We start from the raw sequence: 19,364 nt of genomic DNA, 5'->3' as shown, positions 1-19,364 counted from the left end.
CAGAAAATTGCAAATAAGGGGAATTGCAGTAAATTCGTTACAATTGGTGTCAGAAGAGAAATTGTTGAACAAATTCCAGAGGACAACAAGGACATGGCAAAGTTCAGTGAATTGAAGATCAAGCAACTGAAGGAGTTGGAGAACCGTGGATTGAATACAACCGGCATTAAACTCGAACTTCAGGCACGACTACGAGCGGCAATGGAAGCAGAAGGAATTGATGTGGACGAGTATGTCTTTTATCCTGATGGCGACGAGACAACAACAAAAATTGAAGAGAAAAACGAAACATCGCAGACGGTTACGAGCACAGACTTGAACATGATTTTGGCTGCAATATCTGCTCAAACATCGACAGTATTATCTCAAATGGAAGAACAGAAAACGTATATGTCATCACAGATGGAATCCCAGAGTCACGAATAACATCGAAGATTGAAGCACAAGAAACGCGTATGTCAGAAATGTCGACACGGATTACAACGAAGATTGAAGCACAAGAAACGCGTATATCAGAAATGTCGACACAGATTGCATCGAAGATTGAAGCACAAGAAACGCGTATGTCAGAAATGTCGACACAGATTACATCCAAGATGGAAACTCAACTGGAAGAGCAAAAGACATATATGGCATCTCAGTTGGCTGAGCAGTTGAAAGCACAGGAGGCCCGCATATCCTCGCAGCTGGAGGCACAGGAGATAAGGGTAACATCAAAGCTGGAAGCACAGGATACAAAAATTGTGCAGCTCGAGGACAAAATTGATGCCGAGATAGAAGCTTTGAGAGGTCGTATACAGGAGTTGCAAATGAATCGCTCACCTGTTTCAGCGAGTAATCCAAAGGTAAAAACGCCATCCTTTGACGGTTCTGTTCCTTTCCAGGTGTTTAAGATTCAGTTTGAGAAGACCGCAGCAGTGAACAACTGGAGTGCTGAAGATAAAGTTGCTGCACTATTCGTGGCATTGAAAGGGTCTGCTGCTGAAATCCTACAGACTATTCCTGAGTGAGAGCGGAACAACTACGAAACATTGATGAGCGCTCTAGAGAGGCGATACGGAAGCGAACACAGGAAGCAGATACACCAAATAGAGTTGCAAAACCGCTACCAAAAAGCTAATGAGACTTTGCAGGAATTTGCATCAGATGTCGAAAGGCTTGCACATTTGGCGATTGCCGACGCACCTGTGGAATACACCGAAAGGGTAAAAATTCAGAGCTTTATAAATTGCATACGGGACGTCGAAACGAAGCGAGCCACATACGCAAACCCAAAGCCAACATTTGCATAAACGGTATCACATGCATTGACTCAGGAAACTGCCTCACTATTGACTAAACCAGCATACGAAGCTCATCGTGTGGAAGTGGAAAGACCAGATTGGGTAGACACAATTTTGGAAGCACTCAAGGGATCACAACAGAAGAATGCCGGAGTTATTAAATGTTTCAAGTGCGGCAACCCAGGTCATATTGCACGACATTGCAGCACCGGTCCCAATAGCTCCAACAATGTGGGTGGCCGTAAACGCAGAGCTGAAGGAGATGAGCAAATCTCCAAGGCCACTCAATCGTTAAACTAAAGCGAGTCAGCCGCAAGGGGCGACAGCTGGCTCCCTCAATTGAATGTCCCATAATCTCTGTCTCACAAATTGGAAGAAGGTCAAGCAATCTTACTGTCGGAGGACATGTGGATGGAAAGGAATCTTTACTGACTGTAGATACGGGTGCATCCCATTCCATTATTCGAGCGGATTTAGTCAACAAGAAGATAAGACCATTGCATGGAGCAAGATTGCGTACAGCCACTGGAGAAGACAGCACGGTTCTAGGAGAAGTATCATGTGAAGTCGCAATTGGGAACGTCACGGTAGTACACAATTTTATAGTGGCAGAGATTGTTGATGAAATCATAATTGGAGTGGACTTCTTAATCGACCAGGGCATCAAGATGGACATGCAAAGCAAGACGATGCGATATTAGAACATGGATGTACCACTTAATTTCGGCTACGAGAGAGGCTACAGCAGTAAACGTTTCATCTAGTAATACTGATCTTTCAAATGACATCACGGCATGGACGGAGGGGCTAGAGGAAGATTATCAGAGTAAGGCAAAGCAACTCCTCCTAAAGTACGCAAACATTTGGCCAGGATGGTTCCAAACCAGGCCGCACCAATGTTGTGAAACATCAAATTGACACTGGAGACGCGAGGCCGATACGTCAAGCTCCACGTAGTGTTCCACTGGCGAAGCGGGAAGTTGTGAGTCAAATTATACAAGAAATGAGCGACAGCGGCGTCTTGTAAAGAAGAAGGATGGAAAAATGAAGTTTTGCGTGGACTACCGGAAGTTGAATGACGTTATGAAAAGGATAGCTACCCATTGCCAAGAATTGACGACACTCTGGACTCGCTCTCTGGTACGAAATGGTTTTCCACACTGGACTTGAAAAGCGGCTACTGGCAAGTTGAGGTGAAGGAGGAAGATAAAGAGAAAACAGCCTTCAGTGTCGGTGATGGTCTTTGGCAATTTACAGTGATGTCTTTTGGACTTTGTAATGCACCAGCTACTTTTGAGAGACCCATGGACCAGGTACTGAAAGGACTACTTTGGAAAACATGCTTGGTGTACCTGGACGACATCATCGTATTGGGCAAGAATTTTGATGACCATCTTAAGAACTTGGAGGAAGGTTTCGAGAGAATAGCTGGCGCTGGTCTGAAGTTAAGTCCCAAAAAGTGTGCGCTGTTTAAAAAAGAAGTAAATTATTTGGGTCACAAAGTAACGACAGAGGGCATCCACACAGCGAATGAAAAGATAGAGGCAGTAAAGGATTGGCCAAGACCACAGAATCTGCATGAATTGAGAAGTTTCCTTGGGCTGTGTACATATTACCGCCGATTTGTACCAAATTTTGCCAGCGTAGCTCATAGTCTCCACGAGCTAACAAGAAAAAATAAAGCTTTTGAATGGAAGAAGTAGCTTTCCAAACATTGAAAGAGCGTTTGTGCACTGCCCCAATGTTGGCATATCCGATTCCAGGAGCCACGTTTATTCTAGATACAGATGCGAGCGGATATGCTATAGAAGGCGTTTTATCACAACTGGTCGATGGACAGGAGAAGATAGTTGCATATTACATCCGTTCAATTGGAAAACCAGAGAGGAACTATTACGTTACACGGAGAGAGCTGTTGGCATTGGTAGAGTGCATTAAACATTTCCACAAATACCTCTACGGCCAGCGATTCCGCGTCAGGACAGATCACGCAGCGTTGAAATGGCTTCTGCAGTTCCGTAATCCGGAAGGACAATTGGCACGGTGGATCGAGCGACTACAAAGCTATGACTTTTCCATTGAGCATCGAAAAGGTAGTACCCACGGAAATGCTGATGCAATGTCACGAAGACCATGTAGTTTGGAATGCAAGCACTGTTCAAAGGCTGAGGCTAAAGAAGACATTATAGATGTCCGGCTAATGACTATAACAGGTACAGATGAATGGGACAAGGAACAGCTAAGAAAGTGTCAGCTAGAAGATACAGATCTGTCACGTGTTATGCAAGGGCTCGAACGAAACGAAAGACCAAACAGAGAAGAGATGTCAGCAGAGAGTCCCATTGCGAAGTCATATTGGGCACAGTGGAACAGTTTAGAATTGACGTGCTCAGCGAGCTGCACAATGGTCCAAGTGGAGGTCATCTTGGAATCACGAAGACACTCGAGAAAATTAAGCAGAGATTCTATTGGGTTGGTTGCCGTCAGTAGGTCACCGAGTGGATTGCCAACTGCGAGGTATGCAACAGAGCGAAAGGGCCCAAAACCCGAAGTCATGGCCAAATGAAGCAGTATATTTCAGGTGCACCATTTGAAAGGATCGCCATGGATGTCGCAGGCCCATTTCCTACTAGCAACCGCGGAAACAAATACGTACTGGTGGCTATGGATTATTTCAGTAAATGACCAGAGGTATACCCAATCCCAAACCAAGAAGCAGAAACAGTAGCAGAAGTGGTTAAAAACGAATGGGTTGCAAGGTATGGTGTACCAATGGAGTTACATTCTGACCAAGGCAGTAATTTTGAATCAGCTGTGTTCCAAGAAATGTGCAAGAAATTGGGCATTCGAAAAACACGGACAACTGCATTGCATCCTCAGTCCGATGGTATGGTGGAACGTTTCAATAGAACATTGGAGGAGCATTTAAGGAAAGTAGTAGACAAGTACCATAAGGACTGGGATACACACAGATCATTATTCTTGATGGCCTACCGATCGGCAGTACATGACACAACGGGCCAAACTCCCGCAAAGGTAATTTTTGGCAATGACCTTCGACTGCCAGCTGATTTGAAGTATGGGATAGATGCCGATGCGGAGAGGAATGTCAAGAAATCCACTGGTGTCTTGGAAGAAGAGCTGAGAGAGATACACGATCTGGTAAGGCAACGAGCAAAGATTATGAGTGACAAGATGAAAGCGAGGTATGATAAAGCAATTAATTCGGAAGGGTTTCAGGACGGAGATTTGGTGCTGCTATACAACCCACAACGAAAAAAAGGTTTCTCCCCGAAATTGCAGTGTAACTGGGAAGGCCCATACAAAACGGGTCAACGATGTAGTGTACCGCATACAAACCAAATTAATCATTATGTCTGCACACATACATGCGGGGCAACAGAGAGAGATACTCACAAGCGCATGTCATCATCAGCCGCTCACATATACACACGCATATGGATACAAATTGCAAATATACATGTACATAGCTCATAAACAACCATCAGGTTCACGAAATTACTAGACCTTACGAGAAATGGGTGAACGAGGAAACCGAAGAGTATAAAAGTGGCACAGGCTGAGGCATGAATAATCAGTTTTCATTTGAGCTATCAATCAGTTTGGTTATTAAGCAAGCTATTCGTTGCAAAGTATAAGTGTTATTGTGAAGTACTTTAATAAAGGCCATTTTTCCATTATTCAATATTGGAGTTATTTATTCAACAGTTTAGCGATACGAACGTTGGCAGAAAATTGCAAATAAGGGGAATTGCAGTAAATTCGTTACAATACCAATTTAGAAAGGGAACAGAACAAAGATTATTATATTCCATGATTCAATCACAAGAGGTTTGCTCGACTGAAAATTTGTTTGACAATTGCAGCCATTTTGCTCCCAAATTGAATTGACATACGTTAACTGTGTTGTTTCTTTGCGATATTTCGAAAAATATTAGTAGTAAAAATAGGAAGCAATCAGTTTACAAATACCCGATAAGTACTGAATTGCATAATTCCTCCCTTTTTTATGATGAATTTATTAACTACGCCATGATCTTTTTGTGTGGCGGTGGACACAGATTTTATGAAAAGTACGGACTTCAAGGAATTGTGCTCTTTCGTAAACCTATGAATACATGTCGACTGCCTGTTCAAAATGTTTTTCAAAAATATCCCATTTCAGTATTTGTCACAAAATCGCCCTATTTTAGAATTAGATTGAAGAATGCCTTATCTCAGAATGCTTTTCATTAACTCCCTCTTATGTCAAAATGCATTGAACTTACGCTGATATAGGGAGTTTTTGAAACTAATTTTGAGATAGTGTATTTTTGAATAAAATTCTAACGTATGGCATTCTTCAAACAAATTCTGAAATAATGATCAAACCAACATAACTCTTTATGAATTCACGAAATAATTAGTAAAAAATTAATTATTTCCCCTAAATCGGTTGGCATTTATAAATTTATTATCACTACTAATATACTACTAAAGGTACTTTACTACTACAATTTTCGCTGAAGGGGATCGAATTATGCCCCGCTTTCCTTACTTCGTAAAAGCAACCCGCCCAGATTTTTCAATTTGGGAGTGTCAAAGCTCTGTAGTCATTGGAGAACAAACCTCTAGTAATTAAATCATGATTATATTCAAATTTAATTTGAATGACAATTTTTTTGAAATAGAATATGAGTATCTGTTCGGAAGTTGCTATGTTTGCTGAGCACTCTTGGCATACACATATTTCGAACTCATATTAGATTCCTAAATTATGAGCGCTCCGAGAATGTTTGAGGGGGTTTTTAAAGAGAAATTTTTCGTTTCTTCTGGTCCATTTATATAAAGGAAGTATTAAACATTTTTTTATCTCCTTTTTATTTGGAATTGGAAAGTAATCATAATAGTAATAATGGTAAGTAATAATTAAATTTTTTCTAAAGAAAATAATCATTCCCATTAATAATCATAATGTAACAGGTTTGAATAGAATGTTCGACACAATTATTTTTCGTGAAATCTAGGAAAAAAAACTTACTTTATTTTGTAAGCTGCGCGTTTTAATGAACCACTTACCTTAGGATCTAGAATTTTTCGCCAATCGGGTTTGATGAAATAGATTATGCCATCAGCAGATCCGGGTAAAGTTACAGCACGCACCAACAAAACTGCCATTATAACATACGGAAATATCGCCAAGAAATATGCAGCTTTACCGGAACTCTTCACACCTTTACGAATAATCAGAAATATACTTATCCATGATACCAGGAGGCCAAGAACTAATTCCCAATTTGGCCAACCAATTCCATCGTCGATATTGTCCTTTTCACGTAAAACAACTTTTCTGCGAATATTCGTTTCAAAATTAAATAATAAATGTACTCAATGGTCTCGTCTTTGTTTCCCATAACCACACAATACATACATACTTAAATAAATATTTTCCAAAACCACTGAATTGACACTTACACAAAATATAACTCCGTACTTGATATAACACGCTGATTTAATTCGGTTGTAATATTGTTGTAAGCCAAACTCCAATTTTTACCGGAAACCATAAGCGATCCCGAGTCTATGAACATGTCATCCTCGAGCCAATTACTTGAAGCAGCAACAATACATCCCGACCCCCACACCGATTGACAGTACGACCATGGCAATGGATCACAAAATGATTGCACGAGGTAATAAGCGATTACTACGAGGCCATTTGTGCATTAAGTAGCCAAAATAAATACTATGAAAACCTGGCCTAAGCCAATCCTTTAAATTGTTAAAAACGCGAATGAATGACAAAGGCAATAAATATTTTTTTATTATAAGTAAGTATATGAGATAGACATGTGTAGCGTGTAAGATAAAACCACAGTTTATTTTATTTATGGCATGCAAGTTTTTGAGAGGGTGGCGTGATGGGTTAGTAATGTGCAACTCAATGGCTTATTATCCGTTTCACCTGTCACTATCAATCTCTTGCTTTTATTTTCCGTTGTGTGGGCCAAGCAAGCTAGGGAGGTCCGCTGTTTTCAAATCATATCGTTCAAGTGGAAATCTGGATAGAAGCCGAGCGTACAGGAGTCTTATGAGGTAAAACACTCATATCGGCAACAAGTGTTTGAGTGCATCAGTCGAACTATAGGCCTGGTTCTATTGTCCTTGTTTATGTTATGATAGTTACTAGTCAGGATTAATCTGGACGGTCGTCTGACGATAAGCATAGAAAAAAGATAGGCGGAGAGATTAAGCAAACTTTTAAAGCGGCGTTATACGTTTATTTTTCGATTTCTGACATCCCTAACTGTCGTTTGCCTTTATTTTCTTGTAGTAAAGTATCCTTGTCACCACAATGTGGCTGACTCAAATAAACCACATTGACTTATAGTGAACGTAAAGAAATTGCATTCTGTATTTTTAATTGACATCGACATCGATTTGTTTGTACTAGCTAGTTTATGCGCAAATTCTCAAAATCTATAGTTTTTAGGTAGCATTCCTTTACGAGAAAGAATGAAGCCCACAGTCAACGGACTGATCGGACCTTGTGAGTGTGGATTCAGACGTGGGGAATTTACTATCGACTAGTTATTTATATGAAGATTTCTTCTGAAAATTCCCAAAATTTTTGGGTGTAAGACAGTCGGTAGCGTAATGCCATCGACGTGGATGTCCAATATGGTTGACATTTGCCGTGTCCAAGTTGTAAATAAGGTCGCCAATGATTTGGTCGGTGACAATGTCAGGTTTCGCGAGGCGAGAAAATTGAAGACATCAGGGATATAGCTGTTTATTTTATTACAAAGCTCAGCGATGTGCGGGCCTGAGCCTGGAGCCATTATTGTGCAGTCATCGGCGTACGATACAACAGTGACTCCTTCTGGTAGCTTCGATATGTAGAAGTTAAACAAAAGCGGGGATAGGACATAAGCCTGTGGTACATGTGTTTAATTCTTCTGGGTTTAGATGTTATGTTCCTGAATTGCACCGATGCTTGCCGACCATACAGATAATTTGCAGTCCACCTTTTGAGACTTCCAATTAAATCCTTCGTTGCTAGTTTAAGCATCGGCATGGCTATGCCGTCTGGGCCTACTGCTTTAGATGGTTTAGCATGAACGATGGCATCTTCAACCTCTTTAGCGGTGATGGCAATTGGGGGCGAGATGCTTGTATCCGTTTCTGTTGGCCCACCGTCTGGCTTTGTCAACCGTAGAATGCATTACATATACGACAGCACTTTATCGCCAAAGATTTATCATTGTGCTTAGTAGGATTCGATAGGGACTTTACGGTGGACCATAGCTTACCTACACCGGCAGAGAGGTTACAATTCTCTAAGTGCCTCCCATTTCGCCCGCTTGTGTTCGCCAACAAGCAATGTGATGCATTGGTTTATATCCCTTATTTAGGGGTCGCCGGGGTCGTGCTGTCTTATAAGGTTACGTTCTCTCGCTAGAGTTGCGGCCTCCGCTTGAAAATGTGGCCGGATTTCCAGGATTCTTCCGGCGCGAATAAAACTAGGCGAAGCGGATTTAATGTCCTTGCGGAAAGACGCTCCCCTTGACGGGCATCAGTCGGGATAGGAAGGGCAGCAAAACGATTGTCGGAATAAGTTTTGTAATCTTCCCACTTTAATTTTTTAAAATTTATGAAAGTGCGTTTTTCAGTAGTGATGAAGTCGGCGGATCGCTCTAGCGAAAGGAGTATGGGTAGGTGGTCGGATGCCAATGTTAACATCGACTGCCGGTTGACGCAGTTTACGAGTCCTGTGCTCACGATTGAGATATCTGGCGAACTGTGACAACTTCCTGCCATACGAGTAGGGGCGTCTCCGTTTATCGTGCAGAACATCGTTTCTTCTATTTGGTCCGCCAACATCTCGCCCTTGCTGTCCGCCTGTAAGTTAGAATCCCACAGATCGCAGTGGGTATTGAAATCGCCTAAAATATTGCGATTATCGCCGGTGAGTAGTGCGCTAATGTCAGGGCAGTATCGACTGGGGCAATATGTGACAGGAGGGATGTAGATGTTGATGATTTCTAAATTTGCATCGCCTGACCGGACAGATATGCATTGACTTTCCAGGTTCCTGCCCTGCGGCCGATGTCGGGATCAAATATATGATATTGCACAGAGGGGTGTATGATAAACGCGAGGCCGCCCCCATTTCCGCTATCACGATCTTTTCTGTGGACGTTATACTCAGAGCAGGTCTGCAAAGAAGCAATGCGGATGTTGTGCTGCTTCATAAAATCGGAGATAGTTGATTCCCAGCTAACCCATTACAGTTTAACTGTAGTATTCTGAAGTGCAACGGGGAATACGTCGTCACTCTGGGGTAAGTTACGGGTGGACGCAAGTTCTGTTGTGGCCCTGGTACTGGACGTCCTTGGGTAAACATTGGAGTACCCGGTTGTTGGGTTTGCGGCCTGGCAGCATGGCGCGATCAAACCCGTGGGGGGTTGCCGTCGCTGAGACCAGAAAACCTAGGAAAGTGGCATCGTCTAAGGCAGGAACTGCATTGTGCAGATTTCACAAACATATATATTCTGTGCTGACAAACGGTGCACAAGGTGGTAGGGACTAAGAGTCAGTTTCCCTGACGTCCGGTGTAACCAGTCCTTACACGTGACATACTGACAAGAGTATGACCGTCCTAAAAATATGCTTAGCCGGCAAACGCAGCAAAACCATTTCTATGGAAGATTTGTAAAAGTTACGACGGCGACGAGTTTAGGAATCTAGCCCAGAACATACCGTCCGGTGTAACCAGACCTTACACGTGACATACTGACAAGAGTATGACCGTCCTAAAAATATGCTTTGCCGGCAAACGCAGCAAAACCATTTCTCTGGACCGGGATCAGGTAAAGGCTTCGTATTGGGTTTGATACCTACCCGGAGCAAGAGAATATGGTGCAGTTCCGCTGCAAAAATCTGCTGGGAGGATGACAAATTGTTGGAGGGACGCAACAAATGAAATGGGGTTACACTGAAATGACAGCCCTTGGTAGGGAAAAATACCGAGTCCCTCCGGCACATAGAACCGGATCTCTCGGGAAACGATGTTGTTGACATCACCTTTATTATTGCACTATGACAGACACATTATAAATAATATGAACAGTTTAAATTTTGTATAACAATTGTCAGTCACTCAGGGTCGGCATATGGGTGTTAATTTAAATGTACTGTTTATATTTTCTCTTTGGATCCCCTCACTATTAAATGAAAAAAAATTAATAGCAATGGTAACAATTAAATTTTTTGTTTGATTCGGTACTTTTTTTTATTGTTTGTTACAATTGGAAACTAAAAATATATATTGGCAATGTTCCTCAGCGCTAATTTTTCTCAGAAAGAAATTTATTTTTATTGATTGGTAAGTCTTTTGAGCTCTGTTCTTGTCTGTTGTTGTTGCGTTAACATTGCTTCAATTCAATGGGTGCGACCACTCACAAACTGTCATCAAAGTCCTCTAACGGAAGTCCAAGGAAGCTAGTAGTTTCAACAGGGGTGGACCATAGGGAAGTTGGTAGAGGCGTAGGTTCTACATTACAATTGAAAAGATGGTTTGTGTCTTGTGGGGAAACATACCATGCAGGACATACATAACGTATGTCAGGGTTGATTCTGGACAAGTAAGAAGTTAGTTTGTTACAGTATCCAGAACGAAATTGAGCCAGGGTGACTAGAATCTCGTTTTGTAGTATGCTTTCTTTTCTGCAAGGGTAGGATAGTGTATATTAATAACGGTGTTCACCGGGCGCGTCCCAGCTTAGGCGTTTACCGATTCTGTGTGGCCTTCTTGTGCTTGTCTGGGTCAAAAGGTTGTGCAGGCAGGTTCCAGATCACATTATAGTGCCTATGTTCTTGTTGTTGCAGCACTGCTTCGCCCTATCCAATAGCTGTGACCGATCATCAAATCAATATCCTCTAACGAGGGTCCAAGGAAAGTTGCTGTTTAACAGGGGTGGACCATAATGACAGTGGTGTTAGAGTGCTTATAGAGATGTTCCCTTAACGCTCTTGGAGGCGGGGCTAGATCAAGCAGTTGTTTGCTAGGGTGCCCAAGTTTGTGACAATTAAGAAAAAAAAACTGTCTCTTAAACAGAGTGCCCATGGTCGGTGAGCTAAAGAAACTAGAAAGATAGCTAGAAACTATTTCCTTTATTGGAGGGCCAGGTCCCGTTGGCATTATCGCGCAGTCGTCAGTGTAAGAAATGGTAGTAACTCCTTCTGGTGGGAAAGAAAGCTTCGATATGTAGAAATTAAACAGAAGCGGGGATAGGACACCACCCTATGGCACCCCCTGTTTAATTGAAATAGTTTTTGAGGTTTCTTTCCTAAATTGAAGTGACCCTTGCGGACAATTCATACAATTTGCTATCTTTTTAGGGAAAAAGTGAACCTTCTATGTCTTGGAGTAGCGTGCCGTTGTTGACTGTGTCAAAAGTTTTTGACAGGTCAAGTGCTACGAGCACCATCCTATGAGGGTTCAGTCCAAGTTTATCTGGGTATGTATGGCGGTTAGCGCAGGGGCAGTGCTATATATTTTGCGGAAGACATGTTGATGAGTTGTTAGACGAAGATTCCCAGTAATATGAGGTAGCAGGGCGGTTTTCAATGTCTTCGCTACTGGCGAAAGGGGTGCTGTCGATCGATATGACACACCTACGTTAGCTGGTTTGCCAGGATTTTATAGTGGAATTATCCTTACTTATTTTCGTTGTTCAGGAATGACAAAGGACTTTAACGAACGGTTGAAAACGACGGTCAGGTGGCTTACTCCTCGTCAATGCTCGGCATTAACGCGTTTTAGCATTGGCATGGCTATTCCGTCTGAGCCTATTGATTTAGAAGACTTGGACTTGCTAATAGTTTCTTCAACCTCTGTGGGGGTGATGGTAATGGGTGACACGTCGTGTTTGTGTATATGTGCCCGTCTGTTTGCACGACGTCTGGCATCGTCTACTGAAGGATGCATTACAAATTGCAGGTAAAAAGTGCTCGCTCATTTCTTCGAGCCCGACCGAGTATTATCGCCGAAAGCGATGGACATTTCACCATTGTGTTTTGTCGGGTAAGACAAGGATTTGACGGTTGACAACAGTATACCGACACCCGAAGAAAGGTTGCAGGTCTTTAGATGCTCCTCGCATTTTGCATGATTGTGTTTATTTACTAGCCGCATAATATCCAAATTGAGATTCCTAATGCCGAGTTGTCTCGCTAGGTAACCTTCTATTGCTAGGTTTGCAGCCGAAAAATGAGGTAAAGCGTGCCGAAGCTGAAGCGATGATTTTGTGATACGCACGCTAAAGTAAGCATCGCCTGCCACTCAACGCAGTATATGTGTCCTGCGCTGACGATGGGGACGTCTGTCGAGCTGTGCCAGTTTCCTGCAATTCGAGTGGGGAACTCGCCATTTATTTCAATATAATTTACTATTTTCAATTTATTATTTATACACAAGTAAGACTATGTCTTGTATAGTGTTATACATAGAAAGTGATAACATTAACAATATTTTTAAATCAATTATAAAATAAAACAAGTAAGGAAGGCTAAGTTCAGGTGTAACCGAACATTACATACTCAGCTGAGAGCTTTGGAGACAAAATAAGGGAAAATCACCATGTAGGAAAATGAACCTAGGGTAACCATGGGATGTGTTTGTATGACATGGGTATCACATGGAAGGTATTAAAGAGTATTTTAAAAGGGAGTGGGCCATAGTTCTATAGGTGGACGCCATTTCGGGATATCGCCATAAAGGTGAACCAGGGGTGACGCTAAAATGTGCTTGTACGATATGGGAATCAAATGAAAGGCGCTAATGAGTATTTTAAAAGGTAGTGGGCCTTAGTTCTATAGGTTGACGCCTTTTCGAGATATCGCCAGAAAGGTGGGGTGACTCTAGAATGTCTTTGTACGATATGGGAATCAAATGAAAGGTGTTAATGAGTATTTTAAAAGAGAGTGGGCCTTAGTTCTATAGGTGGACGCCTTTTCGAGATATTGCCATGAAGGTGGACCAGAATGAATGTATTTGTACGATATGGGTATCAAACGAAAGTTGTTAATGAGTATTTGTAATGGGAGTGGGTCTTAGTCCTATAGGTGGACGGCTTTTCGAGATATCGCCATAAAGGTGGACCAGGGGCCCTATTCAGTAAATGTGAGTTTTAAAATATACACTTTTTCTTCATATAAATTGTATGAAAGAAAAATGTACATTTCAAAACTCATAGTTACTGAAAAGGGCCTCAGGGGTGACTCTAGAATTTGTTTGCACGATATGGGTATCAAATTAAAGGCATTAATGAGGGTTTTAAAAGGGAGTGGGCCTTAGTTGTATATGTGAAGGCGCTTTCGAGATATCGACCAAAATGTGGACCAGGGTGACCCAGAACATCATCTGTCGGGTACCGCTAATCTATCTTCTATAAATCTTATAAAATAAAGCAGGCATGCTTAACCAACGAACCGATATCATTTCGTTACGATAATTAACGTTAATAAACGAAACAAAGTCATTTCGTTTCGTTTATTAACGTTAAGAACGTCAAATTAACGAAATTATTTTGTTTCGTTTTCTGCCATATCAAAACGAAATCAAATCGTTTATGTTGATTATTAATTTCAAACTATGCTGGCAAAGCTGATTGATGGCGGAGTCATTAAAGGTGAAAGCATTAGCCAAGCTGATTGCAACTTTTCGCATGAATTTTGACAGTACGAACATTTCTCAGAGTATTTTTGACATTACCACTAACGAATTACACAAACAAATTACATGGAGTTTGTGTGTGTATATTCGCTCGCTGTTAGCACCTTACGGCTTCACCATGGCTATAGCATTGCCAGCACAATTCAAACATAAAATATCACGTTTTTGTTAACGTTTTTAACGTTAACGAAAGCTTTTCGTTTCGGTTAAAAACGAGATACAATTTATCTTGATAATTTCTTTATCGATAATAAGCTGGAGTCATTGGTACCGTATGTCGTATCGCTGTATCCGTATCCCTAAAGTAATCAGCTGTTTATCGTTACGACGGTAAACCAAAACCCAATTGGTTGGCTACGATACGGTTACGACTTTAGCGGCACCAATAATCGATTGCATTGATTCTCATAAGGTTGGTCGAATCAGCTGTTATAAGGTTACCGATACGATTACCGATAAAGCACCAATGTCTCCAGCTATATTTCGAGGTGTTTCAACGGAAACGGTGGAAATTTTTTGATAAACGATTAGCTTAACGTTAAGGTGCATCCCTGAAATAAAGTCGCTAAATGCCATGTATGCACATAACTTCACACAGAATGCTCCGATTTTAAAACGGTTTTTTGCATTTGAAAGCTTAGCTACGTGAGATGGTACAGTTAATATAATTTGAAGGTATATATTATAGGGGCGTGGCAAATTGCCAAAATGTAGTAAAAAATCATAAAATTTTTGTTTACACAGCTATAACTCATAAACGGATGGATGGATTTAAAAAATTCTACTTTTCAGTAAAACTTTGAAATATTTACCTTCGATCTGCATAAACAAAAAAACTTGATTCCTTTCTTATATCAGCCAAATTGTTTAAACAAAAGTAACATTTTTATCAAAAAATGCGTATGTGTGTTTGTTCGCTGTGAACTGTCCGCGCTAATTGCTTTTGAGTGAGGCTTGATGCGACACATACATACGTACATATATAGCATTCGCTGCGTTATTTAACTTCGGGCGTAGGTTTTTAGGCATGTATGGATGTAAATCACTACATAGTATAAAACAAAGTCGCTTTTTCTGTCCCTATGTCCCTTTGAATGCTTAAACCTTTAAAAATACGCAAAGGATTTTGATGCGCTTTTTTTTAATAGATAAAGACTGATTGAAGAGGAAGGAACGGATCAACATATTTGGCTGAAAATTGATGGAGGGGTAGCTTAGAACCAGTAGACAGACATAGAATAATTTTTATCCCGTTCTGGCTAGGGTCTTGAGATCAAAACGTGGACCTGGGTAATCCTGGGATATGTTTGTACAATATGGGAATCAAATGGAAGCTGTTTATGAGTACTTTTATACGGAGTATTTTTCGTACCCGCGGGTAACTAGGGTCTCGAGATATAAGCGAAAACGTGGACGCGTGTACCTCTAGAATGTGTTTATAGAATATGGATAATAAATTAAAGCTGTTGATGAGTGCTTTAGTACAGAGTAATTTTTATACCGCTGGGTGACTAGGGTCTCAAAATATAGGACAGACCTGGACCCGGATACCCCTAGAATGTGTGTGTAATAGGGATATGAAATGGAAGCTGTTGCTGAGAGCTTAAAAGTAATTTTCATTGTGATATTCGATTTAGCCGCATCAACCTGGCAAAACTGATAAATATGCATGCGAAGCCGAAATAAAGACATGAATTAATAATACCCACATACCCATTTACATACTTCCTATTCGATTTGCCTGGCAATAAGGGATGAAGAAGAAAGGGAAAAACTTGAGAGAAGAGAAAAGATGGAAGGAGAAGGATGCTGAGAATGAGATAGAGTGAGACGAAGATAGAGATAGATGAAGCGAAAAGACGGAGAGAGGAGTGAATAAAAGGATAAAGAAAAAGTGAGTGGGGGGGGGGGGGGGGGGCAGAGTTAGACGGAAAAAGCTTATTAAAATTTATGTAGATTGACCAAATTTATGGCAGAACAACGTCTGACGGGTCTGCTAGTTTATTTATATATGTAATACAACGAACAGTATTCCCGCCAAGATTCCAAGGGCTTTTGATTTCGCCCTGCAGAACTTTTTAATTTTATTCTACTTAATATGGAAGTGTCACACCCATTTTACAAAGTTTTTTCTAAAGTTATATTTTCCGTCAATAAACCAATCCAATTACAATGTTTCATCCCTATTTTGGTATTTGGTGTAGAATTATGGCATCTTTTACATTTTTCGTAATTTTTCATATCGAAAAAGTGGGCGTGGTCATAGTCGGATTTGGGACATCTTTTACACCAAGATAAAGTGAGTTTAGGTAAGTACGTGAACTAAGTTTAGTAAATATATATCGTGTTAAGGGCCGAGCGGAAGTACAGACGACTGTGCATAAAAACTGGGCGTGGCTTCAACCGATTTCGCCCATTTTCACAGAAAAGAGTTATCGTCATAGAATCTATGCCCCTACCAAGGATTGGTTAATTTTTGTTCGACTTATGGCATTAAAAGTATTCTAGACAAATTCAATTGAAAAAGGGCGGAGCCACGCCTATTTTGAAATTTTCCTTTTGTTGCACCATATCATTACTGCAATTGAATGTTGACATAATTTACTTATATACTGTAAAGATATTAAATTTTTTGTTATAATTTGACTTATATTTTTTTTTTTAAGTGGGCGTGGTCGTCCTCCGATTTTGCTAATTTTTATTTAGCACATATATAGGAATAGGAGTAACGCTCTTGCCAAATTTCATCATGATATCTTCAACGACTGCCAAATTACGGCTTGCAAATCTTTCAAATTACCTTCTTTCAAAAGTGAGCGGTGCCACGCCAATTGTCCAAAATTTTACTAATTTTCTATTCTACGTCATAGGGTCAACCCACCTACCAAGTTTCATCGCTTTATCCATCTTTGGTAATGAATTATCGCACTTTTTGGGTTTTTCGAAATTTTCGATATCGAAAAAGTGGGCGTGATTAAGTCCGATTTCGTTCATTTTAAATAGCGATCTGAGATGAGCGCCCAGAAACCTACATACCAAATTTCATCAAGATACCTCAAAATTTACTCAAGTTGTCGTGTTTACGGACGGACGGACAGACGGGCGGACATGGCTAAATAAATTTTTTTTTTTCGCCCAGATAATTTTGATATACATATAGAAGTCTATATCTATCTCGATTAGTTTGTGCCGTTACTGGTTACCGTTATGTGAACAAAGTTAATATACTCTGTGAGCTCTGCTCAGCTGAGTATAATAAATAGATGCTCACATAGAAGATTAGAGATCATTGTAGTAGTAACAGGTGAAAAGACTTAGGATGAAAATATAGAGAAAACAGCCAATTTCAAGTGTTTAAAATTAGATTGCATTTCTAATTTATTGGGTAAAGAATTCCACAACTGTACATCTCTAACGAAAAACGTTCTTGACGTTGTAGAATACTTAAAATGTGGTACAATTAGGTTGCAGGTACGACCTGATTGTGGAAATTTTAGTTTAGAATAAAGGTAATTCGGACATCGGCTGTGGATTAATTTAAACATAAACAAAATATAACGACGATCAAAAAATTAGGCTAAGCTGCAACCACGAATATTATTTGAAAATTGTGAAATGTGATCAAATTTTTTCTTTGAATATATTTACATATCGTGCGGCGTTATTAATTAAGAGCTGCAATTTACCAATCGAAGCTCTGTCAGGGCAGCCATATATCAATTCTTGATATGACGGTATTGGCACTATTACATTTTACTAATTGCAGAGTTAACATGATCAATACACGTGAGATTTGTGTTTACTTTGAAGTCAGGAGTTTTACCAGCTTTCTCGTACATAACAACACTCCCATTCAACATGACTGGCGGAAAATTATTAGCATTATATGGCATATAGGACAGCATCATTGTATGCGTTTTCGACACATTCACATTAAGTCTATTAGACTTCGACCATAGAGAGATTGACTCTATATCTTCGTTTACTCAACAAATGAGGTCCTCCGAAAGTCCTAAAGGTGCAGAAAGATATATTTGTGCGTCATTGGCATAGAGATGTAAAGACACGTTTTTACAACAACTTTCAGGGTCGTTAATATATAGGGTGAATAAAACCGGACCGAGGATCGAGCCTTGCGGTACACCACACACTACTGGCAATAGTTTTGAGCAGTTTTCCTTAGACACAATCCTCTGTTTCTTATTTGTTAAATAGCTACCTAATAATTTAATGGCATTGTCGCTGAATCCAAAATAGGCGTATCGTCTATTTGCTGTGCAAGCCTTCTGACAGTTTTCGCCATTAAGTAGCGTGCTGATAGCAAGGCGATTGTTACTTGGACGACAGCCGGCAGGAGGAATATAGATGCTAATTATTTCTATGTCACATCACCTAACCGGTCTGATACTCCTTGTCTTTCTCAGGTTTGTGCCTGCGGCTGATGCTATGTTGAAATAGACTGTATTACACGGTGTGATAGGTGATTAAGGCAAGACCACCATTACCCTTTGTGCAATAGTTTCTATGGATATAGTAGCCATCGCAAGTTCGGAGGTCCGATCTGGGTCTAGCACCCATTACCTTATTTATTGAATTGCGGCTATACGGATACTATTTTTATTCATGTGATCAACTATCTCCGCGATCTTTCCGGTTATTCCGATACAATTTAGTTGCAGTATTCAGAAGTGCAACGGGGAGCAGTCTGGTGTTTAGAGATTGATTTAGGCCTTGAAGGATTAAGGTCTTGTTGTGTGAGCACTCCGACTGCTCCTGGAGTACCTAGTGTTGATGGGCTGAGACTTGTGTTTTGGCAGCACGGCGCAAGGAATACACCGGTCGGACCGTTGCCATTTCTAACCCCGTAACATTTATGAAGGTTGCAGTGGCCATGGTCTAACCATGCTACATAGTTTGTAGTGATGGGTTGCAGCGGCCGTGTTAGCTGGAGGCGCTGTTTGGCGCAAGCACCGGCGGGAAGTCGATGCTGGTAGAGGTACGCTTGAGCGCAACCGCAGGACGTCCTTAGAAGTGAACAGCAGGGCGCCACAAAATATTTGTGGAAATTCCGAGCATGACGAACCTTGGTTTCTAGCCCAGAATATCCCGAATGATGCAACCATCTTTTGCATGTGACACGCTGGAAATAGTATGAATGTCTGAGGTGGATCCTTCTCCGTCATATGCAGCAGAGCCACACCGTAAGACCGTGCCTGGGTTAAATACCTCCCAAGAGCAGGAGTGTATGGGGTAGTCCAGCACCAAGAAGCTGCTTCTATGACGACAATTTGTGGGAGAGACGCAACAAATTAAATGAGGTTACACTGAAATGACTGCCCTTG

The 19,364-nt window shown here is 40.9% G+C and overlaps 1 protein-coding gene across 3 annotated transcripts in view; it reads right to left on the bottom strand.

Moving 5' to 3' along the window:
* LOC137244168 (sodium-dependent nutrient amino acid transporter 1-like) overlaps positions 1-19,364 on the bottom strand; it is a 139,424-nt gene that overhangs the window by 27,108 nt on the left and 92,952 nt on the right. For all 3 annotated transcript variants that reach the window (XM_067772790.1, XM_067772791.1, XM_067772792.1), the window contains one exon: positions 6,363-6,633. In XM_067772790.1, coding sequence (XP_067628891.1) covers positions 6,363-6,633 — 271 coding nt within the window. The remainder of the gene's footprint in view (positions 1-6,362; positions 6,634-19,364) is intronic.

This window comes from Eurosta solidaginis, chromosome 3, assembly GCF_040869045.1.
Source record: "Eurosta solidaginis isolate ZX-2024a chromosome 3, ASM4086904v1, whole genome shotgun sequence".
Lineage (NCBI taxonomy): Eukaryota > Metazoa > Arthropoda > Insecta > Diptera > Tephritidae > Eurosta > Eurosta solidaginis.
Note: the sequence above shows the minus strand (reverse complement) of the source record. Positions and strands in the feature narration are given on the sequence as shown.